A 27,466-nucleotide genomic window follows, 5' to 3' on the forward strand; every position below is an offset into this window, starting at 1 on the left:
AAACTGAGACGAAAATGACAGCACTGGATATAAAAAGGGAGTCTATGATACTGTGGCAATAGAAGCGCCAAGAAGCAGGAAGTTTTTAGAGGTAATTCTTCATAGGTGAAAAGGCAAAGAAGTATTGTCAAAACCAACAGGTTTGGATTTCATTTTTAGCCTCGACTAAAAGATTTCAAAAGTCTGCTGCAGTAAAAGAAGAGTGATTTCTTTGTCTAAAATGAAGATATGACATAAAGAATGTAATATTTGACGAGTCAGTGCTAGATGTAAAGTAGTGCTCAATGCATTGTAATCCAGGCACTCCAATGGAGGTGAAATGATACGCCAATCTGCCGATAGCAGGAGGTCAAAGAAATACTCCTCTTGGGAGCATCTAAGACCATTCTATATATGTTTGGAAGAAGTACAAACAATAGGTAAGACGACAGCTGCCCTGTCAAGCCACACCTATAAAGGGTGGTGTTGCTGTATCGTGAGGCAATAACTGCAATTCTATGCCGTGGTGGAACTGTGTGTGCCTACTGGTGCTTTTACGATGTTGTTCCTTAGTCACAGTATATGCCAGCTTCCTCTGTGTAACTGGTGGGTTTGTAGATTAGATCTTAGTGGAAAACAAACACATGCAAAGAACATGGAAATAAATACAAATGACCCGAAATACAGAATTAATGCCTGATTTAGATCTTGGCGGACAGGTTACTCTGTCACAACGGTGACAGATATCTTGTCTGCCGAAATATTAATCCCATAGGGTATAATGGGGTTTATATTTCGGCAGACGGGATATCTGTCACTGTTGCGACAGAGTAACCCATTCGCCGAGATCTAAATCAGGCCCTATGTCTCATTTACAAGGATGTTACAAGTGCTTTCAGCTACATACTTCTAACCCGTTTTCCGCGGCACGAATTCTGCTGCGGTGCGGGGGGGGAGGGGTTGGTCGGGGGAGCTGAGCACGGCGCTTTCGTGCTCATGATGGAACCGCACCGTGCGTGTGCTCATGACGGCATGGTTCCATCACGGCCCTGTCCGCTCATTAATTCGCCCTCACAGGCAGGGAATTAATGCCGCATGGGCGGAGCGGCCGCAGCATGACGGAACCACCCATCATGAGCACACGCCGCCCGTGTCTCATGACGGCGTGGTTCCGTCACGAGCATGGAAGAGGTTAAAGACACGTACAACGTTATAAAATGTATTGTAAATGGATGTTATTAGAAATTAAACAAACTGTACAAATTCCATGTAACATTGTGCCTTATGTCCACTATGTGTGCAGAAATTAATAGAATGCTCGTCTAAAACTAAAACCCCTTTACAATCTAATGATTGTCCATTTTTATGCTGGCTGGCTTATGTATAATGCATACAAATCATGAAATATCAATCAATCTATCTATCTATCTATCTATCTATGCACGCACTTATAGAGATCTACATATTCTATTTCACCAATGCTGTGTCTCCTTCTTGTCTCACTTTAGCAGCTTTGTAGTTCTCTTTAATTTGCACTGGGCAGGTTACGAGTTATCATTTACATCAAAGCACAAGAAGCGAATGAGCCCAGAGACAATGCTGTGTATAAATAAAGAGGCAACGAAGGCAGTGGTCATCTCCGGTGGGGATCGGGGAACCAGTACTGGCATCACTTTGACACGTGCCAAACACTGACTGACACCAGCTCACTCCATACCTCACCAAAAGGGATCCCGGTCAAGAAGGGAGAGGGTATCTGGACAGGTCTTAAAAAAAAACGACTAGTGCAAGTCAGGCTTGAAATCCAGACCTGCCATCTTTAAACAAAAATGACCATGTGAGATTGGCATTGTCAAGGCGGTGGAGCATCCACACACGAGCTGGAGACCAACTCCGTGCAGCGACTTCCTGCTGAGCGTGTGACAGTGGCTCTTAACCGGGTTACTGTGTGAGGGGATCATGTGACATGTTGGTGCCATGTGAGATGGCAGGGCTGGGAAATCCTTTGACCAGCAGGAATAGCTGCAAATTCACAGAGAAGAGAGTTGTATTGCAGCTTCCTGAGCAAGGTAAGTTTTTTGTGCCCTTCCCTTTGTTTTTGATATTCACGTAGCAGCGACGCCCTCTACAAGTAGTCCCATTGCTGACTGCCAATTTGGCATTTGGATAGAAATGGCTCTGCTTCAGATGGAGGTGAAGTTATACGTTTAGCACTTCCTCGGTTGGGGTAACGAAGGTCAGTACACGACCAAGATCACCTAGAGCAAGGAAGTATAACACCTGCAAACATATACAAACCACTATATTTCACCTTATACGTAATGCTGCAAACCACTGGCACTGCCCTGGTGAAGGCAGCAGGGGCAGGTAGTGTGTGAGTTCTAATGAAGGCCGAAGCCCCTCTCAAAACCCTCGCAAACACAGTCCGGTAACAGCCACCACACAACACCTCAAGACTCTAATGGTTCACAAACATACAATCATTGGGACAGTCATGCACACAATACTATGATTATGAGCACTAACCAAGGAGAATTGGTTTTAACTGAGGCACTGGGCTGTACAGTGATTTAATTGCCCAAGATCACAAAGTGTGTCAGTGTGGAACTAGAAGGTGTCCCTCCGAACTCTCGGTACCACACGCTGATCCTTCATCAGTCCGGCCCTCTGTCAGGTAGATCAGCTCCATCGCAGAGTCGACAGACAGACTGGTCGACTGGTTTGGTGAATATGAAGGCTTTTTGGCAAAGCAAAGGACCCCTGAGTAGCAGTTAGCAGCATTCATGGACATCCTACCATAAGTTTGGCACTCGTTTTCCAAAATGCTGAAATGTGTCGATATAATTTATCCTTGGAAAGAAGGCATTCTGGAAACAATCGGTGTGTGCAAACAAGGTGCAGCTGCAGTAATTAAAGCTGCTCTGATTAAAAGTCCCAGACGTTTAATTAATCAGCCTGCTTGCGCGCCATATTCCCAGAGGTCGCAGAGGCAGGAGAGCTGCTAATCTGCTGAAGAACTTTTCTCCGCTGCTGAAGAAGGACAAACCTGTGAAATGTGGGATCAGTGGCTCGGAACCCTGCAGAGTATTACACCTTGCCCTGGGACATGGCTTAGGAAGCAAACAATCCCCTGAACAAGAGTGTCCACCACAGCAGAGCATGAAAGGCATTGGAAGGAACATAGTACAAGCCAGGGCTGAACCTCATGGAGCAGCCACCTGCTCGAAGGCACAGAAGGCTCCTGGGTCATGTGGAGATTGTAGGACAGAAAGAGCAATCACGGCGTCCAAAGAGGGAAAGAACAGCAGAAGGGACAGGAGACAATCACAAGGACCAGGAAGGGAAGGAATGAAAAGACCGCCCACTTGCGAAGAAAATGGATTCATTTTCTTCCGTTATCTCCTACCACCGACTTCCATCTAAGTAAAGCTTTGGTTAGTAAAACTACACATACATACATACAAACAAGCAAGGCGGCACTAGCCGGGTAAGACCTTGGAATGCTCCGCAGACACGGCTGCGGCTTTTGTTTAAGGTGGGCAGGTTGAAGAAGGCTACAAACAATGGCAGCAGAAGGGGGCAGGGGGAGGTTAGCCTGTAAGGGTGACGTTTAGTTCTTTTTACAAAGGTGCAAGACAAACACAGAGGAAAAACAACACCGAAGAAAAGAATAAACAGCAAGGAGAAACAAAAAGCAAGACATACTCTGGAGTTGTGTGTCAATATTTCCAACCGGAAGTGCCTCAAAGGAGGCTTTACCACAGTAGGAATTACCAATCAGGAGAAAGTGTTGGCATGTCGGGCGGCCCATTGGTGGCAGAATCCGTGATTGCAGGAGTTCTGCTGTGAGGCGCATACCCGACCTTTTCAGCATGGCTAAAAATTTGAGGCAACTCAGACACAACAAATCCAGAGTATGCATAGCTATAGAAGCTGGAGTACACATATGTCACATCCTCATGCGTCAACCTGCAAACAGGCCTGCTCCGAAAAGCATATGGCTTTCTCCAGATGCTGGCCCTGAATTTAGGACAAGCTGAACATATGGATGTGACATCATGAAGGCACCGGCGTCCAGAGAAAAGTAAAAGCTAGTTGAGTTAGTAGAACACAGAACCAACGGACTGTGAGCAGACCAAAGTAATGAAACACCTCCGAAAGGCATAAGGACAGTCACTACATAACACCACATAGCACCTTGCAAAACTCAAACCAAAGAACGAAAGTTGTACAAAACGAAAAAGTGCAGTTAAAGAAAAGCAACCATTAGCGGAAGTGAAAACGAAACCATTGTAAAAGAACATCAGCTTTTTCATTTTTGTTTGGCAGAACAGCCCCTTACCTTCTTCCTTAAAGTGGACTAACAAACACATCGCGCTTGGGTGGAAGGAAGAAGGCAAGGGGTTGAGCTCGCACTAATACACAGTAACAGGAAACAGCCGAGCGGTCCCCTCTGCCACCATTGTCTGAGTCAGTGTGAGCAATGCCACCAGACTGGTCAGTGTGAATAACGAACCCCCCCAAAGAGTGCACTGTAATTAAGTGATTTGTTAGTAAGGCTCTTTGGAAGCCATCGCTATTCTGGAATTCGACATTTTGGAGCGTGCAACCTCATCAATTTTCAGACGAAACCAACCCAGGGAAAAATCTTTTTGAGTTGGTTTTAATACACAAAGGCAAGCCACGCTTCAGAAAATGGAGGCAAGTGGACTTCCTGGGTCAACCAAACTCACTGACTTATTCATGTGGTTTCTTTAAACTGGTCACTTCAAATGGATGATAAATTACACACTTCTTTAAAGTGGACTTGCATTTACTTTGTTTATATAGTTCTACCCTAACAGTGGCTTTGCTTTAGTGCTTTGCCTGCAACTGTTAGCTTTAAGGACATGCTCAATACAAGATGGCGGCCGTCCATAGCAGTGAGGTACAAAAGAGGTGTTTGGATTGTGGAATCATACAAAGAAAATAAAGAATATTACTGGCAGCTAAAATGCTCTCTGCATCTTCCCGGGAAATAAATAGGAATTCATGTGCAGGCACGTAAGAAAGATGGTCTGTCAGAGTAAAAGTATTAGTTAATCAAATCTGTAAGATGGATCTGTGGGAGTTTTTATTTCATTTGTAAAGCAAAAATTTGCGAATATTTAAAAACAGTTTTTATGGTATCAAAAACTATGGTCTAATTCTTGAGTCAGATGGTAGTAGGAAATTCTGTCATCTCAAACCGATTAGAACATTTGGATGAGAATCCACCAGTGGAGGAATTTCTACCAGTGCTGTTACCTTCAGATTTAGCATTTCCTCCAAAAATAGGAGGATTTCCCATTAGCACCTGAATGCAACCTTTTTTGGGAAATCAAACACTGAAAGGGGAATCTCTTATTTTGACCTGGTGAGGTGTAATGATTAATTGATGGGTTATGGACATCTGGAGGAACTTTTCTGCAAGTTTTGAGCCATAGTGTCTGGTGTGGGTGGGCATTCTTAATCACCACATCCTTTCCTAAGTTTCAATTACCATTTAAAATCATCAGAAAAATGACTAAATCAGTCAAATCTTAATGATATAAGGGTTATTGGCAATCCTACGCGAATAAAAATCATGCTTTAATGCAAGATAAAAAAAACTAGGTAACACAATGATAAAAATGGAATCCCAGATTGGTATTCTGTTGATCTACTGTAAAAGCCCAGCTCTGTCTGTTTACAGTTCTTCTGGCTTCTAAGTTGCAAAGAACACACAGCTACTTTCTTGAGATGCGTGTGGTTCCCTGGTCCTCATCCCCTCTTTGACTTGCATACTGCCCTTTTAACAGTCCTTTAATTACAGTGCACAGGGTCAGGTTCCATATCGACACACACCAGTTGGAGGCAGCTACACTGGTTGTCCTTTCCCCACCCAGCACACCCACAGGAAAAGTTAATTCCAAGGCCTTACCCTTTTTATCTTGGTGATTATGGAAGGAGCCTCCCACGTGCAGGTCTGTGTTTTCGGAGGAGTCAAGGGGGTCCTTCCAATCCAGCATTCGTCCCCTATCGTATCCCTCGTGAGCTGGAGATCGAGAAGTGGTCGTGGAATCATGAGAATTGCCGTGGCCTGCGTTTAGCACAAATACAGTTAGGGAGATCACGCATTGATGACAGGAACATGGCGTTTCATTGTATGTACACATACCAAAGCTCACTTTCTTACATCTCCAGGCAATGCAATCCCGGACAGTATACCAGACAACATTTGTGCAGCACTATTTCTTTTTGTCCGATTTCATCCATGTCATATTTGCATGCTGTTCGCGCAACAGTCGACAGGGTTCAAGGATGACGTCAATGCATCCTTTACATGCCCGACCATGAATGGTCGGCAGTAAAACTCAGAGCAGCATCAACAGTGCTGGATTTCCACCACAATTGGAACGTTACCCATGGCCTCCTTTGATCAAGTGAATGGAGCGATGTTAATCCCAACACCAGCACAATTTGCATAAAAGAGTACGTCAGCCTCAGTTGCCACCAGCTGTCAATCCCGCCGGCGGCAGCACAATAGTGTTTACTAGCTCGGGAAATGGTCTCGGTGCCCTATCGCCCCTCTGCAGTTCAGTGCACTGCCAGCGCAATCCATTCATGGAATGTACGCGATGGCTATCTTCCTAAAGTCTGAAACTCAAGCTACAAGTGTATATTACATATGATCTAGAAATCATTTTTCACCTCCTTGTACCAAACATGACTACACAGAGAGCAGCATCTCTAGAAGAGCGTCATTGAGAGGACCGGGTAACAAGGGACAGCTCACAAAATCACTGGAGTTTAGCTTGAGAATGGCAATTCTTTCTGTGAATGGCTGTGAAGGACAGAGAATCAATTCTTGTGGGTTAAATCTCCTAACTGCCTCTGAATCTTAAACACAGATGATGTCAGCTAATGGCAAAAGCTTCTATTATGGCGCTGGGACAGTATGATTTAAGGACGCCCCTGATGAATATTAATTTTCCCTGAACAAGGGGACATGCCCTGCTCCATGTGTCACATCGGTGGGTATTTGATGAATAGCAATCACATAAGAAGCAACAGTTGTTTGGTTGAAGATAAGGAGGATTCTTGTCTGGAGCCATCCCTTGCTTTTATCTGATCCATTCGTAAGAAAGAGCATCCGATCAAGCTACACCAAGGGGCGGGGGGGGGGGCAAGGCGCAGCATGGCCAAAAAAAGTGCTGTGTAATTCTTTACCTAAGTGTGGGTCTGCAGAAGGCCTTAGCTACTCAAATTAAGACTATCTTCACAGAGTAGATCTGATTTCGCAGAAAGTACAGCTGAAGTCAAGCAACAGAGCTTCTAAACTTTGTAATCAATTCCATACAACAATCTGGCTGTTCTTAGTCATGCTGGTGTTAGCGCAATATCTGAAGATAAAAGATCTATAATTCAGAATACAATTCAGAGGCAAGTATGACAAGCGAGAGGCCTCTGTCTGAGATGCCTTTCATTCTACAGTTTGCCTTTCAGCTAGTGAACCTGTGAGATCCCTGCCCTGCACCTTAAGCGACAACATGAAAGAAAAAACAACTTCCTGCTACAGGTCCACACTACATACTGCGACTGGGCACATGGTGAAAGGATGGCTTGATAGGTACAAAGGAGTGAGGGCTGGTGGAAAAGAGTAGAAAGATTGTAAGGCCGACAGTATGCCAGATGACCTTACTCATGTGCAGCAAGTGAAGACCCGTCAAGTTTGCACTAAGTCAATTACAAGTACGTGCTTTTCACGTGGAAATGTGAAATCTATACTTTGTTCACTTTTCCTGTATGTTTATGATGTAGCATTGGTGGAATTGAGATTAAGGAAGGTCAACTACTAATTGAGATTAAGGAAGGTATACTACACCCCTGCCCACTTCCTTAAGCTCCCACATTAGGCGAGTCATGAATACTGTTATTGAGGGGTTCTGTATTTGCATTGTACACAATTTACACCTCATTCCAATTGATGTACTTGGAATAGGGGATAACGAGCCAATAGGACATGTTATTCCCCATTCTGGGGATCACAAACTCTCAATATGAGCTATCTGCCCAAGTAAAAATTTGTGTGGATGAAAAACCCTGATGTGTACCGATTGAACCCAGGAAGTAATTCTAGCCTGGGGACACTGGAATTTTGGCGGGATTCAAGTCACGTTCGAATATGGGGTTTTAATAAACATTTTCTCAGGATGTACCAGATTTCAAGTCTATTTAGGCAATTGAGAAGTGACAGAGATAAGGGACGTGCCTCATGCTTAGATCCACCAGTGCTCGGGGATGGGGCTTAGATCCACCAGTGCTCGGGGATGGGGCTTAGATCCACCAGTGCTCGGGGATGAGGCTTAGATCTACCAGTGCTTGGGGATGCTGTGCACTGTGGCACACCTAATGTGGGGGTTGTGGTGAAACAGAGCCTGTGTATTTATAGGCAAGAATTTTAAAATCCTCCCTCAGCCTATTCCAAAACTATGTTTAAACATAAGAAGCAAAACCCGTTCGACCAATACCTGTTGTGTTTATTTTGCAGCCCTAGACTAAAGCTCCCATGTCTCCTAACGTGATTAGGTTATTTGTCATGACAACTGAAACCTTGCAAGCTGTGCGATAGCTGACAGGTCCCCAGCAGCCAGTGAGCCACATGATAGAAAGACTTCCCCGGCCTGCCCTGCCTGGCAACCAGGAGACAACTCAACAAACAGGCGGAGCCCTCCGCGGAGCGAGGAGCCTGGGAAACGCATCCCATTAGCAAAGGCGGATTCAAATCAGTTAACATGATATATGTCATATTGTAAAACGCAACTGCACTTGAAATGAGTCTAGTTTTCACATGCTGAATATATATCATCTTTGTCCCCTAATAACAGAGATGTGGACTAGTTAACTCCGATGTCCTCATGACCTCGCTTTAGTTATGGTCGGACAGGATCTAAGCAGGTGGATCACATAATTCTCAAAACTCCTCTGGTGAACTATGAATGAATGAAGAAATAGTTTGTTCAGTTAATTAAAACTTACAATTTAAAAGCAGCGAAAAAGTTAAACACCTCATTCTCTAGTGAACTAATCTGTGCACCTGTGTTTCCATCCCTTCCGAATCACAATGTTTTTGAACTCCGGCTAATAAAGGCCTTGCAATAAGAAATTGAAGTCCGCTCTAGACCACCCCTATGAGTTGTGTCCCTAAACCGTCCTCACAGGCGCGGAGCACCATGTATGATGTTAGCAGGCCAGGAGCACGTGCAGCAATGCGCAAACTGTAACATATAGATGCATGCTGCTTGCGCCTCGCAGAAACGAGCTGCGATTTGGATAACGTCATGCATTTTATCAACCTTAAGGCCACATTCAATTTGGAATGCTTGCCATGCTTCTAAATAAAGTCCCAACAAGGGATGAGAGCTCAGCTGACCGGTCTCTTCACATTGGGAGAGTGGATGACGTTTCCGCGTGAAATGTCCTCTGATGGGAATCGATATTTCAGAGAACACTTCCTATATGCTTCGGACTTAGGACATGTCACTTCCTATGACGTTTTGTCCTCTGATCTCACTATGGTTCGCGACATGGGGCTCACAGGAATTGTCACGGTTGCATGAACCACCTGCCAGGCACAGCACATTCACAATGTTTTATTACATCTCCGGGGTGAAAAAACACAGACATAGGGGGCATATTAGCAAGAACCTCGTTAAAATTATTGCCATTTTAGCAGCAGAAACTGCCACTAAAACAGCGATAATAGGCTTGCTAATATGCGTTATAGAATTCCAATAGAAGCCCAGGTTAGATGTCCTGCACATCATCTTTTGGAATTCTATAAAGCATATTAGCAAGCCCATTATCGCCGTTTTAGCTGCAGTTTCCTGCCGCTAAAACGGCGATAATTTTAACGAGTTTCTTGCTAATATGCCCCATAGTTCTGATCAGGTGACACAAGCAGATAGGTGTTAAACAGCAGGTTTTGAGGTGATGTTGAAGAGTGTGTACAACGTTTCTACATTTATGTTCTGAAATACAGTGACACAAATTTACTTTTGAAAATTACTTCTAAAAGTGCTTATATTCTTTTGAAACATATCAAGTGCCTGATATATTTGTCAGGAGAACTGGAAGGTAGAATTGCATCAGAGATTGGAATGCACGTTCTGAATCTATGAGTTGGAATCACAAAATATTTTTGATTGGTGCTATTTCATGGTGTTGGTTGTAAGTGAGGTATTGCTTGGTGCAAACACCTTTTACCACCGTATCGTGAAAGCAGACTTGTGGAGGTGTTAATGTGTGACAAGAATATTCGGGCATAATTTTTTTGTTGCATTTTGTTATGCTGGTAATGTGTTTGGTGCTGCATTATTTCATTGTATTACCGCTGCGTTGTACTGTGGCTGTAATGTTGTGTTCCGTTTTCACGGTTTAGTATTGCTGTGTCATTATGTTTTTGGGGTGTTATTTTACTTTGTGTTAGGTTATTTTATTGTGTATTGTGCATTCAAGTAATTACTTTAGAGCTGTCAACAAATGCAGATTTACTTTAAGCCAAAAACCAGCACATTCCATTAAAGTCCAATCCCCCAAAAAACATTAACTGTCGGAACAAACACCATTCACAACTGTCCAAAGTGGTAAAATACTGCAGATCCAGCTCAACTATTCAACTCCCCTGTAAGCCTAAACCTGCACAGAGGCCATGCCTTACATCAGCACTTCTAGAGAGCACTTTACGTGATATGGTCCATGTTTTGAGGAAACAACTATTGAGGACAGGCATTCGCAAATGCTTCTTATACTTGCACTGGAACAGCTCTATTGAGAAATCAACAAGGCCCCCTATGGGTGTCTAGTCCGAGAAACAGGTCAGTAATAAGTGCTACACATAGATGAAAGAAAGGGCTTTCCTTCAGGGTCCACAGACAGGCGCAACCAAGTTGCCAACAGACACGTGTAAGCAAAAAGACAGAGTAAAACAAAGACAGTTGCTGAGGAGGTGCTATACGGGGCCTCCAACAGGACAGGGTCTAGTTATCCTAGGTGTTAGGGAGTTCTACACGATCTAATGAACTACAACAGCGACCTCTTTAGTCAATTAGAAGGGAAGGCTAGGTGAGAACTACTACACAGATAAAGAGAGGAGTACAGCATCAGGGCCCAGTTCACCAACAAAATGTGCCGTATGGGCAAGAGCGCCGATGGTCGATAGTGCATCAGTCGCCCTGACCACTGGCCAGCAATTCAGATGAGCTGGCGCGCAAACTGCAAACATAGCAATCTGACAGCCATATCTAGGAGTTTCAGAGCCGCCATGTAGACCAGCTTCTTGTTGCACGCCCATCACGGCACAGCACGCGGGATGCCAAATCTCATGCTTGGACGCTGTGAAAATCCGCCCCGTGTGGAATACCGCCTGATCCTTAATCACAATGAGAAATGTCCTTTACCATCTGCTGGCATGGAGGACAGCGTATTTAGACAGGGAGGCTGACAGTTGTTGTTTAATGCTGTCTCGGAACTCTGTCGAGAAAGCAGCCTCTCAACCTTTGTGAAAATATTCTACCATGATAGAAGATAGACACACATGTACTGCCATATGCATCTATTAGATGTTTACGGGTTTTACTGCGGCAACCCCTCCACCACCACACATCCACTCCATGGGCCAAGTACTGCACCTGGCAGCTAGACTCAGGTCCTTATCAGCCACGTTCAATGCACCTGTCCAATGGACGAAACAATGACAGCCCAGAGAGGATGGGCAAGATGCCAGCTGCGTGGCATGTAGCACTGCGTGCAGTAGGCATCACGATCCCCCTATGTGAGTTCATTCTGCTACATTTAATCTGGCTAGGTGTGGTTTTCCATGCTATTCTTGTGCAGGTACACATTTATTTTCTGTAAATGAGCAGTTACTGCGCATGAAGCTTTAATGCACGGACTGCGTGCACCACACTTAGTAAATGCGCACTGGGCAACGTGGCAAAGGCAACACCTGAGCTTAAAGCTCGCATGAATGCTTGCCATACAGTAGGCAAAGCAAACATGCTTTCTTCATGGCAATGCAAAGTTCTGAGTTTTGATTGGGTCATACATGTAATTTGAGATACTAGGATCACAATAGGGGAGATGTTTGGTGAGGAGGCATGCATGAGCCCGGACACACCTTTGCCCACCTTCTATCTGCTCAGAAGGCAAATGCATACTGTGTGCTATCATTTACCCGAAAGTTATAGATGATCTGAAGTCACAGGGGCAGAGGCTTTATATGTCAAAGATTGCATATACCAGAGTACCTGCGGTTGCTTACAGCTGTGTTGAATAAAGGATGCAACACGGCAGTCTCAAGGAGTGTGCTGAAAAGATCTGCAATGCTTTGTATGCTGTGCTTTCAAGGATAGAGAAATGGCCACAATAAAGCAGTGTTGGTGGTTTTGGAGATTAAACATCCTGGCCATGGAAATGAAGCTCTACTTCAGATGCATCTGGAGAAATGCTAAAGAGACATGCCTCCCTGAATTCACCTGACACAAGACACAGTCATATCTTCGATAACCCAGGTCCCATCTACCAGTTGCACAGATGTTGCGTACCCGGCATAGGGACAACTATGTAAGAAAGGAGCTAAACTATGACGGTCAACACTAAAGACACACCCAAGACTGGTGAACTGGGCCCAAAGATGCCAACGAAAGGGAGAGACTTCTACTGTATGACTGGAGCTCTGCTCCTATGGGGGGTGGGAGGGAGGGATGGAAGAAGGGTCTACTACTATATGGCTTTAAAGACTTGATTAAACTGACCATACACTGTGTTGTAATAAGTTTCGTAATCTGGTGGTGGAGAAGTTGAAATATCTATGAAATAAAAAATAAATTATGGAGGGGTAAAAGGGATAGAGGTCATGATATAATTTTAGATGTATTAAGAAAACGCTTGAAAAGAAACCAAAGTAAATGAGAAAAGAAGGAAGGGAGGTGAAGTAATGCTTACCATTCAATGCCACAAACGAATCTGAAAGCAAAAAAGAGGCAGAGAAGAATTAGAAAGAGGTTACTGTAGTCACAATAGTCAATTCACGTGGCTTGTCATATTTCTGCATGCAGCATTGTGGTGCTGTCTTATGGACTGCTTCAGTTTCTCTGCATGGTGCCTTGCCGCTGCCTGCAGTCACATTTGGAGTTGCTGAGCGGACCAGTGCAGTCAACAATATGTTTTTTTCTGACTGCACAGCAGAAATGAACTGCAGCCTCAGTTGGCCTACTAGTGTCCACCTCACCATACAAGTCAATGTAAATGTAATAAATGTGACCGGTTTGATAGTCATGTGTTCATGTCTCGGAAGTATTTCCCATGTGGCTCTAGCCAGCCATGGTCGCATGAATCTCATTTTTTGTTGTTTTCTACCTATCTGTATCTGGTTAGTCATAGTTTATGTGTTAGTCTGCGCCTTGATGCCCTCGGGCTAAGTCCGCGCATTACAAATAACCATTCATATCACCACACACTTCTCTGATACCAATAAATATCCTGCAGCATAATTTTTGACAGTAAACATGGCATGTCAAACAATAAGCCTAATTCTCTTAAATCACCTGATAATTATAGTTTAGAACACTAGTTCAATTTTTTTTTCATAAGTCAGCCTAACTCAACTTTTCAAATTTGCAAAGTTGGGTACATTAATTGCCAATATTTCCCTTTTGCCTGTATAAAGAAGGTCCTATCTTGCACTGTAATTTACGGAGGTCTTCGAAGCGTTCTCCCCATATGTTCTCTCTGAAGCCAGTGAGAGAGGGAATGTTAACAAGAACCATAGCACCTATAATGCAAACCAATTTTTGTTACTTTAACGAAGATGACTGAAGGATGTGCACCTGCTGCACTGAATCAAGTCTATCTACAGCTGCGAAAAAGGTGGGTGGTTGGGACTGTGCCACGGTACGTGTCCGGCCAACGTTATGTGGGTGCACAGGGAGGGCATGCTCTACCTGTATAAAGGGATTGCTAAAACAGGTAATGGGCATCTGACTACACAATGAAAGGATAGGCAGGCCGTGTAGTATGGCACTGTTTGCTCATCCAATTGTATTATGCCTATGGTAATCCTGGCTACCGATGCAACATGTTCTAGCAGGATATCAGCAGGAGCATCAAACCGCAGCACCCAGTATCCCTTAAAGCGTTTAAGGTGCACGACTGGAGCAGCTGTGCAGGTGCCTAACGGTATAATGCTTGTATGAATGAGGACTTTAGATTTGAATTGAATCACACTCTAGGAGTTCATACATTCAAAGAAAACAACTCAAGGACAAGAATATGAGAGGCCTAAATATTGGAAGGACACAGTCTCTGCAAGTGTTGGTACACCCACAGAAGTTGTTTACTTGAGCTCAAACGTTCCACTGACAGAAAGTTCTACAAGATCTAATCAGACGATGCATGCCACTTGCACAAGAAAATTCTGCACATCTAACAACAGACTCCAGTTTTCAAAAATATGGATCTTTGGCATGAAACTAGAAGCCAGGTTGCTTGTCTTAGAACAGAATCCCATGCAAGCATGAAGTAAGGTACACACATTTTGTTACAACAGAGGCCAGTCTTTTTGATGTGCGTGCACGATGACAGAATGACTGCGGCTTATTTGTTGCGACTGTCATTTCACCTATTACCAGGCTGTCACTTGTATGAAGAGGCTTATTATGCGGCTATTGTGTGCCCTGGACCTTCCCAAACAGACACTGACATTAAGTAAACAGGATAGAAACTGGTGCCTTGCTTACTTTGGCAGTCGCCCAGGCCCTCTGTATTGCCGTGCTCGATGTCCTGCTCGAACTGCACTCTACAGAAGAAGAGAAGAAAGACAAAGTGTGTGAGAAGCAACCCAGAGTTGTCGCGCATCCCTGGCCGCAGAGCAGAGGGGTAACTCAAAGCGGGTACTGCAGCCACGGCCGGCAGTGGGAGTACCTGCAGGGCGGTGACGTGGGGAGGGGGAGGGGCAGGGTGGGGGTAGTAATGTATGGATTACGGAGTTTTACAGGTAAGTAAACATTTAAATAAATAAAATGAATTTCGTTGCGCGCACTGCATCGCATTTGGGGATGCAGGGCGCGCAACGAAATTTGTTTTATTTATTTAAATGTTTACTTACATGGGGAGCTCCGTAACCCATACATTACTACCCCCCACCCTGCCCCTCCCCACGTCAACGCCCTGCAGGCACTCCCACTGCCGGCCGCGGCTGAGGTTCTGCAAGATGCGGCATGCCGTGCAAACCCAGGCGCATTATTATTGCGACATGTGCCCAGCACATACCCTGCTTTAGGTATGTCTACGCTCTGCCATGCATGCTACAACTTTGTATGCCAGAGACGTGCCCCATCTTTGCATCAGAAACCAGGCCGAAGAGAGGCAGTAAGGACCTGTCACCAGAGGTGAGAATGAGAGCGGTCTAGTGCCAGTAATGAAGCCGTGAGATGCTGCCTTTCAACATCTGTGGGCACTTCTGGCAGGGAGAGAAATCACCGCCTGGAACAGACGACTGACCTCTATTTTAACAGATGACAGTTCAACAATGCACCTGCGAGCACTTGAATTGGGGGAGGTGTGCGCTCGTCAGAGCATCTGACATATCTGAAAGCCTTTACCACCAGCCCCAGTCTAACAAAGAACAGAAAATGGTGTCCATGCTGCTAGAATGTGAGCCGAGAGCCAGTTTAATAGCTCGGCTAGTTTAAACCCCGCCAGGGCGCGCAGACATGACACTCCTGTTCGGATTCTGCTGAAATGAGCAATTTAGAAATCCCTTTTCGGGCAGCGTCAACAAGCCAATCAATGTGAAAAATGAAATGCTTGGAATGCAAACGTACTCAGCAGAAAATGCAAAAAATCCTTGCACTGTCCTTGGCACACATAGAAAATAAAGCCGATTCCAGCACAAATGTACCCACATGGGTGGAATTCTAAATATTAACACTCAAGGAAATAAAACCTGTTTTAATGATGTTAAGAAAAGCTGATGTAAAAGGTCACCCATTTTCTCTCTGCACTCATGGGAGTGGGGGGTAAGGGGTATGGGGCGTGTCTAGACCAGACCAATGGCTCATTGTGAACCAAGTCAGGTCAAATTAAGAGGAACGCAAACTCCAAGTTAATTTGGCAGTTTCCAAAACTCAGTCTGATGAGCAACATCCCTTCTCTAATTGCATAATCGCTGAAGCCCTTGCACAGTCAGAGATGTAAGCCTTACTTACTTGGTACCAGATGAGAGAAGCGAGCAAGCTCCTGCATCCTTACTCCAGCCACAGTAGGGATCCCTTGACGCAATGCAGGCCCTACAAGAAGAGCAGCAGATCATTGAAACTGCAGTGGTTCTGATTTAATTCAGAAGTTTGGCAAATAGAGAAAAAACTTTGTGTCTATCGAGTGACATACTTTTTGCAGGTGCCGTGCCTTTCACACCGCCCCAGAGGAACCCAGATGACGCAGGAAGTGAAGGCCACATAGAGAGCATTTCTTTCCTTGTCGAGCTGCATCCCCATAATCTTCTTGTCTTCCACCCCTTCATAGCTGCACCTGAGTCAAGCGACAGCAAGGTTAAGAGTATATCGCATGAAGAACCGACTCATAGATAGTAACGAGGCCCCCGATAGGGTCATCATCCTTCTGTAGCACAATACAAAAGACTCAATAAGGTCTCTGGCTTTTCCCTTACCTAGCCAGCATTCTTCACCTAACCGGTCTGTCTCTGACCCTTTAAAGCCTGAGACTGTTTCAGGCCATTAGATCCATCTGAAGGGGCTTCCCAGGATTGATTCAAGTAGACTGTGCCTGGGCTTGCTTTAGTCAATCTCACAACACAAGGCATTTGGCCCACAAAGTATTTTCATTCAACAATTTTATGACATTTTTTTTTGCTGTATGCACCACCCTGTTCGTGTGATTTACGTTGTCCGTATATCTGAATTTAACGCACCAGTTTCTGTGGAGGTTTAGCACTATAAAAATGTTGTATTTCCCACCCTCAAAGGAGCACCACAAAAAGAGTTTTGTGAGTTCCTCCCATCTTATTTGTGCTTCTGTTGTCTGGTCTCAACTAGATGCCTTGCACAATACAATCTATGCGCAAGATGCGGCTGCTACTATAAAAATGTAACGCATAATGCTCTTAACTGTTTCGGAAAAATGCCAGTGTTACACGGAATAAATAACATAGTAGTAATGATAATTGCCCCAGAACTCCTAGGAAGAAAAAGGAGAGTTAGTGAACGCAGCAAAAATAATGATCCCTTTGTGGCTGGCCTGTCAATAATGGTCCTTGCTTAACAGTTTAAAGTGGAATAAATGTAAACAACATACATCAGTGCTTAGCAGAGATACAATTTGTGCAAACAGTGAGCATAAAAAGAACTGCAAACTTGTGGTTCACTAGCTTGGCTGAACAAACATCATAACAGAGGGTAAAACCAAATCAAATGATGAGTTTGAATGTGCAAACAATGAGGTGAAAACTGGGCTGGGACACACACAAAAACACTCAGCGGGAATGTCAAGAATCAAGGGCACAAGAAGGAAGCTGGAGGAAAAAACAAAGCAAATACACACTTTTCAGGATTGTATACGTTAATTTCCTCCAGGAAAAGGCTGTCGCTGAGGAACCCGTTGTTTCCTGTTTGCGCCAAGAACTTGAGAATGATGCCTTTCTCCGATCCCAGGAACACCACTGTGTGATTCTGGTAGGGGCCGGCCGCCGTATCAACAACAATTTTGGTCAGTCGGTACCTAAAACGACAACCGAACATGTCACCAAGAACTGTCCCTGGCACTTCATAATAGAACACGTTAGATCTGTACTCTCATCTTCCATTTTAAAACTTGCCATTGTCCCAATTAGCTATATATGCAAGTTACATTCATCAACATTTCTTTCTTTGCCCCAACATATCATACTCTTGGTGTTTCTATGAACGAGGCGTATGTTAACTTTTTTGCATAAAAAACCTCAAAAGTCAAGAATGGTGAGCTAATAGTTATGGCTTGGTGTCCTGGGACCTACACCTGCATTCAGCTTCACCCTGTATTCATACTGGGTTCAGGAAGCAAACCCAGTAAGTTTTTTCAAGTTCGACACATATCACTTTATAGTATTGCAGCCTTTGTACAGCACTTCATAACCCTTAGCGAGAACCAAAAGACTTGCGTGGTCTCTATGAAGACAGTGACATTTGGAAACAAACTTGTATTGGAACAATATTGCTTAGTCCAAATAAGGGTTTGCCTCAACGTTCAAGGCACTGAGAACCATATGGAGGAAATGTGGCCTAGTGGAAAGAGCTGACGACTTTGGAACTGGAGAACTAGGTTTGAATCTTGGCCCTGGTTCAACATCCTGTGATTCTGGGTAAATTACCTAATCTCCCCATCCATAAAAATATAGAATATGATCTGGTTCTTTTGTAAGGAGCCATGGTTGCAGGATTTGAGGACACCTACCAGGATGTGAACCAATGACTAGGCTGTCTAGCACGGAGCCCTACAGTGGACGATTAGTTGACTGAGTGGGTATCTTGAGTTGAGTGACAGATTTTTTAGTGTTAACAAACTGCTTGGTATTTATTTTAAAGACCTCTGGAGGATGAAAGGCTGAGTGCATCTAGCAAGACTGGGCCCTGCGACTATGGTAGTAAGCATTGATCCTGCAATGGACGATTAGCCGACTAAGTTATATTGGTTATCAGAGTCTTGCTTTTATTTAATAGAAAACCATGTATTTCACGTCTTCAGCACTAAAGGGAAGTTTATTTCCATAGCAGAGGGCATAAAATAGTTTACATGGATTTTGCACCACAACGCTCATAGAGCACGCTTCCAACGCACAGAAAAGGGGATGGGATGTAGAGGTGATGGTCTGATGTGTGACTGTGTTGATTATTTGCAAGGCATTCACATCAGAATAAGGTAGTCCCTGTACTTGTGATTCTGGGGCTAAAGGCGAAGCAGAATGCGGTTTACTCACAGTTACAGTTTACCTTTTTATTATAATCACTCCTGTAACAGCAGACAGAAATTCAGCGATATTTCAACAAAAAACTGTCGTTTTCTGTGATGATTAGTGGAAGATGGCAGCAGGGGTGATCTGAAACTAAATGATCAGCACTGCATCTTTAAAGAGACAGAGGCCCCCATACGCTGGCACACGTGTGCTCTCGCAGATCGCGAACTGTGTGTCTGCCTGAAACCACTTACTCATTAGGGGTGAGGTGCCTGGTGCATGCCCTCTGGGGTGAGAAAGCAACGCAACCCTTATGTTAACTCAAGTGATAGCTGGTGAAGACACTGTTTGTCAATGCCTGGATCACACCAGAGAACTCCAGCAGTGCAGGGCAGCCTTTCTGCCCTATCATCTGCACGTGATGTGTAAAAAATCTGCATGTGATGTGTAAAAACATCAGGAAAAGTTAACCATCACCTTTCTGCCCTATCATCGGCACATGATGAGTAAAAAACATCAGGAAAAGGTAACCATCACCTAGCATTCACTTATATCAACTCCTTTACCACTAATAGGCGAAAACTGGGGCAGCATGCACCTAAATAACTGGGGGCTTAATATACTAAGTGCCTTGTGGGTGCAACAGGCATGTGTGCGTGCTTCCTGCAGCCCCAGGGCACAGTTCGAGTACAGAAAGGGCTACAGATTCAGACACGGCCCTTCCTTGATTCAGTTCGCACAGGTGCTACATGTGCGCTAACGCAATCTCAAGGAGGGGTTCCCCATGAACACTCGATGCTGTGTTACAAACACGGTCACAGAGGCAAAGGAGCTGCCGTTGTGGCCACATAGAGGTGGCACACAGTCAGTGCATACCCACATGACACCCCTTACAAGGAGGGAGAGGGGTACCAGAGGTCCCCAGGTAAACCCATGCAGGTGAGTGCGGTTGCTCCCTGCATCCGCCTGCAGGTGGTGCTCTGTTCCCCTTTCAAATGCACAGGGAAAAGGCAGCTTCAAACACCTGGTCCGCCGTTCACCAACGTGCTGCTTGCAAGCCAGGCGTGAGTTCACGGCGACGCAGGGGACAGCATATTTACTGTAATAGAACACACTGTCCCAGTCTGAGCCTGGTGCACCCAAGGACAATGCTCCCTATGCACAAAAAGCCCCCTGGTGGCCATGCAAGGCAGAACAGGCTATATGAAGGATGGCCAAAAAAAGCTGTGTAGATGGGCCAAAGGGGCAGACCTCCACTTTCCTTCCTTTATAATTTAGTGTGTTAATGTACCCACTGCAGAGGTCTGTTTGCTCTATAGTTCATAGGGTTGAGTTCTGGTGACAGTGGCTTATCAAGACTGGCATGAGGCTGAAGGGGCTTCTCTGCCCATAAGCATGTAGTAAACGACTGGTATTATTGTGATGAGTTGGCCTCTCAGACTGCGGGGTCCTGGTGCCACTGCACCCGCTACACTAATGATAGTTCTACCCTTGCCGGTCCCTGCATTAATGATAGCTGAACATCTGCCTCACAGACCGGCTGGCCACTTCAGCCTTCCATCGTGGATGAGATGAATGCTATCAGATAATCAATAGATCGGTTGTTTAAGTGCATGGTGGCTATCAAGTGGTTTGTGACTTCATCAAAAGCAAGTTTTATCGAGCGGCTCGAGTTCCAAGACTGACGGAGAATGGACAGTCACAAATCCACCAATCGCACATGGTATTAAGGAAGGGATGGTGCACAAAATCAAATGTGCTTTTTTGTTTTTTTGTATCGAAGCAAGAATGCTATTTTTTTCTTGCGAGAAAAATTCAGTAAGATTTCTGATGGAACAAGAACTGGCTCTAAATCAGGCGTGTACGACAAAAAAGCTGAGCATGCCCTTGTTCTTGTTCACAAAGCCTTCCAAACACTAGTGTGAAAATGGACAAGGGCGTTTGCACACAGACACACACCTGCACAGGGGAGGAGACGACGCACACAGGCCCATTGACTGCCCTGGCAATTAGCACAACCAGCCGCCCGCCTTGAAACGGCTTTCTTCCCTCCAGTAGCACTATGGAAGTCTGAGCGCCCTGAATGACGTGTAAATGTGAGTGATGTGCATGTCCGCAGTCGAGCCCTGCGATCGAAAGACATCGCATGAGCCCTTCCGTCTTGTAACTGTGACTAACCGCTGCTGTCTGGCGCCTTTCCGCTTGCTTTTCAAGCCGCCTTTTATTTGCACATTTCCATATGCACTCTAGGACTGGTGTTTACTTTCTGTGACATCTGAGATGCTTCATCAGCCAGAGCGCGGGGACACAGGTACAACTGTACATCTCCAGATTGACACAGTGATTGTGTCTGGGGTTAGACTGTTTCTAAGATTTACCACTAAGATTTACCACATTTGGCAGAGAGGGGAACATTATATTCACACAGAGACGGTGTATCCTGTCTTTCATCATTTTCAAAGTTTGGAATCCGGTTTTAGACGGCCTACTGTGCACAGTCTAGGCGCTATATCACACCTTCCCAAAGTAAGCGCAGTGGTGAAAAAATCGAGCTGTAGGTGAGGAGTCAGAAGTGAGCTGTATAGTGAAAGAAATCCCCATGTTCCCAACTGGGCATCAGAAGTCCAAAAACGATACAGAAAGAGGGGCATTCATTTGATACGATTCTTTAGCTTTAAAAAGTCAATTTTTCTTTGTGTAGCGTCACTTATTGCCTGTTCGGGTATGGTCTACATGTGTTGAATGTTTACAGTGCTACATCAAAGAGGAGAGCACAGAGATGGCAACATTTCAGGCCCGCGATTACCACATTGTAGTTTTTAGGAGAACTGTTTTACGAAAATGTGTAATCTGTGAGATTAGCATTTACATCCATACCCCACTTGGTCAGATGAATCTGCATATTGGTGCTACACAGGTTTCTAAGCGCTCCATGTTTCTGGCAGATAAGTTTAACAGGGAATAGTGCTAAGCGCACACAATGAGGTGAAGAGAATGCCGGGATTACCACTGTGATCTACCAATTTAACAGTCAATATCCTAGCCAGTAGATTCCATCACCTAACACACGTGAAAGAGTCCGAAGGCCGAGATACAAGGCACCAGTCTGGACTATCATCCATTTTTGGCCGCTGGCTCGCAAGACGCCCATGCCAGCTGGAGAGAATTGTCTGTGACAGCCCAGCACAGATGTGTATAATGCATTACACGCTGCACCGTCATCATACTTAGTTTTCACTCCCACGGTGTTCCAGCATTGCACCTGCACTTACGCATCTCTGACGTGCAACGGCCAGAGGTCGCGTCCGCTTAGAGCCGGTCACTGTTTATGAAGTTACTGAGTGTGCTGGACACACACATGTGCATCCTGTCAGCCATTTCCACATCCTGCCCACTGACTCTGACAGAGCAGCACTCAGCACATCTGTGGACCTCACCAACATTTGACTTGTCTGCAACCCTATCTAGACAACCACAGCCAAGCAAAAACATGCACAACAAGCCCTGCTCGTTGGCTCCCTAGAGCTCTGGGTTCAGCTATTCAACCCCGCTGGAAAAGACCAGCATGGGACAGTGTCTGGAAGCAGGACAATGCGAGGACAGATGCATAGATCTGCACGTGCAAGCAGAGGTGCCACAAGGATAACAGGCCTTCGCAATGCCTCAATAACAAAGAGGCGGCTCAAAGTCAAATCAAAAACTCTTACCTGACCATGGTCCGCAGGAACCACGGCCTGTTGACCACCGATGGCACCGCTTCGTCCATGAGCGGGTGCGTTTTGATGAAGTTTAGGGTGTCATCTGGAAAGTCCGTCGAGGTCACATATTTCTCCATGGCCGCAGCACCGGCGCAGGAACCTGGCCTGTAAAGGACATGAGGATGAAACTGCTTGTTAAGTCCTTAGGAATGAAATTGCTTTACTAAGCATATAGCATTAGTCCCGCGAGTGCCAATGGCCTTGATGAGGAAGCTGAACAAAGCAGAATGTCACCAAATAATATATTCTTAGATTTCCTATGGGCCTGTTCATTCCCTCACTGAAGGAAAGAGCAGAATTCAGATCTGCGTGAGAAGGACTTTAATTTACACTGGTGTAGAAAGAAATGGCATTAGCTGAGCGTCAGACCTACTGACGCAGCAGTCTAGCAAGCATCAAGCTGTAGCCGAGGGCGCTGCACAGCCTATGGAGAGTTGGCGCGAAAAATAGGGTCCTAGGCTTCATGAACCGAACAGACAGGTATAAATTCATAGGCAGAGCAGAATTTACTGACAAAAGGACTCACAGCACAAACTTTCACAATTCAAGCATGTATAAAATAATGCAGCGTCAGGGCAAATTGGGGAATCTATAGGAATGGGGAATGCCAAGTAGACAGCAAAGGCCATTTCTTTATAAACTTCGAATATGTGAACAGAGAAAGTCCAACTTTAGGAGCTTTGGAGCACAGTACGTAGAACAGGCAGGATACACCACAATTCAATAGAAGGCAATGTGATAACAATCCATGCCAGATTTTAAGAATAGCCACTATTTTAATTATTTTATTTCCTCTCAGCAAAACCGTCTCACCTGGATATTCAGAAAATCTAGCATGGACCGAATCACCAGGGTCCAACGATACATAAGCCTAGCGAAGAGCTAAAGTGAACGGGTAAATGTTTACCGCTCGGGAGAGGAATGAGAGTGATGGGGTTAGACCACAACCACAGAAAATCTACACAAACCTGGGATGGTCCCTACTGATGGAGGTGCACTTCTCCCCTCCAACCTAACTCCTGGCTTTCCATCATGGAGTGGAGCGCCTCTTCCATTCTACCCCAAACAGTGGCTCTTTATTTTTTGGAGAGTGTGGACCTCTTTCTCTCTCATGTGCTCCCAGGCTTTGGCTCTCTGTCCTATATGACCCACACCGTCTGCAGCAGGACACTCAAGTAAATGTGGAATACTACCTCAGCACCAACACACCAGTTCAGAGCAGTTCAAATGAAGAAGCAGAACAGGCACAGGACAGACCTATCACACCACAACCATGAAGCACCCCTACCAAAGGGTTCCTTACCGTGGCCGGGGCACGCGCTCTTCCGGAACGGGCGTCCAGGTGGAGTCCGGAGACTTCTGTTCTTTGAATCGTCCGGTAAACACACTGGCAATGTCAGCCATGTCATAGGCACAAACAGCAGAGCCCGGGATGCTAAAATGGGACATTTCCAAGAAAGTGTTACTCATTCTGCAGCTATGCTTAGCATCGAGACTGAAACACACGCTTCACTTCATACAAGTCTTCCTGTCACAGGCTGTTCAGCACTGAACTTTCTAACCCCAAGTTACTGACAGTGAATAGCTATCCCGGGAACTCCGAATATTACGTCAGAAGCTTGAGAACTGCGCATAGGTCATCGAGAAGAATGGAATGCGAGGACTGAAGGGATCATAGCCCCAGAAATATTGATGTGTATCAGTCAGCCAAAGGAACAGTCAAAAACCCGTGCAATTCATCAATGTCTCCAAATAAAGAGTGGCTCTCTCCCCTGCCATGCCTGTACATAGCTATCATGGGTTGGTGTAAGATACCGTCTACAATTAAGACTTGAGTCTCAGCATTACGTCGCCCATCGAAGATCTGCTTCGTATAAAAGGGCTCATTTATTCTCACTCAAGTCCACGGAAAAATATGTCACTATAAGAAACTGAAGCGATTTAATTCTTGTGAGAGGATACTATATTCTCTGAATGTAATATCCCTCACTTCGAGGTGAACGAATGGTTCTCAGAACTCTACGTGTTCCTGCATTCTCAGAAAGAAGCAAACAAGTTGTTCTGTCTTCGAGTATTTGGGCCAAGTGCAGAAATTGATTTTTCGCTCTATTTTTCAACGTTGCACAAGTTCAGCTTGCCAGGAGTGACAGCGAATGCCCCAGGCTTCCAGTAATAGGGCCCTGACTGGTTCAACCACACGTCAGGTTGAAATCTTTTATCTCATTCAGAAGTAAGATTCTCTTCTGACTGTTACAAAAACCTCATCCTGTAAATATCCTCTGGTGGTCAACGCAGGCAGGCCAACATTCGCTGCCATCTCCGCCTGCTCGAGGCGGGTGCCTCAAATGGATGATGCAGGAAGTGGAGTAGGGGGTAAGGGATCAATAAAATAGAATGTTGGTGACACATTTTTACCATATATATAGAAAATAAAACAGGCTACTACAATGGTTTAAGGAGGGATAGATAATAACATTGTACTTGCATCATCCCAGTAGAAACACATCTCTGCACATAAAAGCATGACTATGTAACATCAGCAATTGTTTGGGAACTCAGTAATCAATACAGATTCTTAAAATAATGTTGTATTTTTTTAATTGTTAGGATCGTCAGACAATGTGAACTTTTCAGAAACAGGATGCCGTTGAGTTAAGCAATGTGTTCATGCTGGAGGTTGCCTCGGTTGAGGAATTTCTAATGATTTCTATCACAAACTAGAACTTGAAGGCGCAAAGCGGGTCCTTTATGATCCACGAAGAGGATCCATTCTACACTGTAGCGCAGCAGAGACTACCAAAATATTTGAATCCCTCTGACATTAGCTTCATTAGCCCCCACCATTGCTCTGTAGCCAGAATGATAATGTGTCCATTTTAAGGGGGATCAACGTACAAAGGGCATGCGACTAAAGGTCTTAAATGAATAATTTTGTCGTAGTCCAATGCCTTCACTATATAAAGTGCAGCCTGTGCCTTGGAGCTGAGCTGCTGCAAAATTCCATGTAGCAAAATACTGGCGTAGAGACCACGTACCTGCGATTTCCACATACAGCCTATATCAGTTCCATACGTACTAGACGGCTCATATTCCCGAAGACCAGTACACCTCTGAGCCATGCATTGAAAGCGTGAGTATGCAAAAGAGGGAGAGAAGAACGGTGAGCCTTAACCAGGACGCGTGCACGTGCTTGGGGCGCGTGCACGTGCTTTAGAATGTGTAAACAGAAAAGCGGGTAATTATGTTTCCTGCTCTGTTTAACCCCTTGAGTGCTTGTGACGAGCTCAGCTCATCATGAGGCACAGGGGAGCTGCACACATGACGAGCTGAGCTCGTCACGGCGGTTGGAATGTTCGCACGCCGGGATAATGTCCCCGCTGTGCTGAACGTTCCAAAAACGGGTGTGGCTGTGACGAGCTGAGCTCGTCATGAGTGCAGCTCCACAGTGCCTCATGATGAGCTGAGCTCGTCACAAGCACGGTGGGCCCGCGCGCGGCCCCCCTGCCCCCCGCACAGCAGGGGGGGGGGGAGAACACCCCGCGGTGAAGGGGTTAAATGCATGCTCGGCTCGGGTGCTTTCTGATACCAGCACGTAAACACTCAATAAAGGCAGGAGGACATATATCGTAGTAAAGAAGCGCGGGGGTGCCAGCGTGAGCACGTGGGAGTGCAGAGTAACACCTGCCCCCGGTAGGCGGCGCACGCTCTAGTGAAATGAATTCTCAGACCTAAATGGCATTTATTTATCAGTAGGGCTTTGCTTGTGAACCTTGAGGCTGCCGTCACGTGCGCCGGCTCCCACAATGCACCTCGTCCTCAGTGGGAGTACAAGGCAGCACTGCTGCCACGGTCCCTGTCAGTATCCCTGCAGACTGCTGTCTCTAGCATCACACAGGCTGCTCCAGATAATAATGCCACAGCAGCAGATGAATGCCTTTTTAGTTTTCAAACACTGATGGCTCAGAGAAAGAAATGGGAGAACTTACAATGATTTAGAGAAACGTAAAAAGGTGTAACTTTGCTCATGGATTCCGAAATCGATTTATAGGGGAGGTTTCACAGAGAGAATGTTTATCACCATTTTTAGCACAGCAGGAGAGCCCTGCACTTACTTTGGCGGCAGGAACCTTGAAGCCCTTCTTTTCAGCCAAGCAGATCATGTCACATGTAAATTGACTGGTTGTCTGATCTAGGTTCGGCCATCACAGCTACAACACAGCAGCAGCGCCCTCTTACAATGACACTCGGTGTGAGGTGGTGGCCTAGCCAATCACAGACTGTGAATCATGTCTCAAAACGTCATATGGTGCCACTGAGCAGCTGCTGCTTGTGCTTTTCAGAGTTTCCTTTAAACCTTTTCAGGGAAGGAAAAATGCAGTGCCACAGGCTCTTCTCAATGGAAAACCACTTACAGGGGTTCTAGTCGAAGATCAGCAACCAGCACCACACTTTTCCTCAATAGGATAATACATTCAAATGACTGTTTTGCGCATAAAAGGGCTCTTCAAAGTTAGGGAAGTTCAGAAGCCTCAGACCTGCATGCCTTCCCTACCTTGGAGTTCACGGCTCTTTATTTTTACAAAAAGCTTTGCTTTGCTGTGTTGTCTTACTGGGACATATTCGAAGAAGCCAGCTTTGACGCTCCCCAACATGCTGGAAGGTCCCAGGTACTCCGTTAACTGGTCCTTAGCAATACACGAACCAGAAACTGCTGGATAGTCTA

General features: G+C 45.3%; 1 protein-coding gene across 5 annotated transcripts in view; it reads right to left on the bottom strand.

Annotated features, from left to right (window-relative positions):
• Positions 1 to 27,466, bottom strand: part of SEMA6A (semaphorin 6A) — a 325,611-nt gene that overhangs the window by 154,253 nt on the left and 143,892 nt on the right. For 2 of the 5 annotated variants that reach the window (XM_078675549.1, XM_078675546.1), the window contains exons 11-18: positions 24,047 to 24,178; positions 22,693 to 22,848; positions 17,599 to 17,775; positions 16,429 to 16,569; positions 16,248 to 16,328; positions 14,778 to 14,836; positions 12,985 to 13,005; positions 5,921 to 6,079 (exon numbers count right to left, since the gene is read on the bottom strand). In XM_078675549.1, coding sequence (XP_078531675.1) covers positions 5,921 to 6,079; positions 12,985 to 13,005; positions 14,778 to 14,836; positions 16,248 to 16,328; positions 16,429 to 16,569; positions 17,599 to 17,775; positions 22,693 to 22,848; positions 24,047 to 24,178 — 926 coding nt within the window. Of the gene's footprint in view, positions 1 to 5,920; positions 6,080 to 12,794; positions 12,849 to 12,984; positions 13,006 to 14,777; positions 14,837 to 16,247; positions 16,329 to 16,428; positions 16,570 to 17,598; positions 17,776 to 22,692; positions 22,849 to 24,046; positions 24,179 to 27,466 lie in introns of all 5 variants that reach the window. The other 3 variants (XM_078675550.1, XM_078675547.1, XM_078675551.1) reach the window with 2 other exon arrangements.

Source organism: Lissotriton helveticus, chromosome 2_1 (genome assembly GCF_964261635.1).
Source record: "Lissotriton helveticus chromosome 2_1, aLisHel1.1, whole genome shotgun sequence".
In the NCBI taxonomy this organism is placed as follows: domain Eukaryota; kingdom Metazoa; phylum Chordata; class Amphibia; order Caudata; family Salamandridae; genus Lissotriton; species Lissotriton helveticus.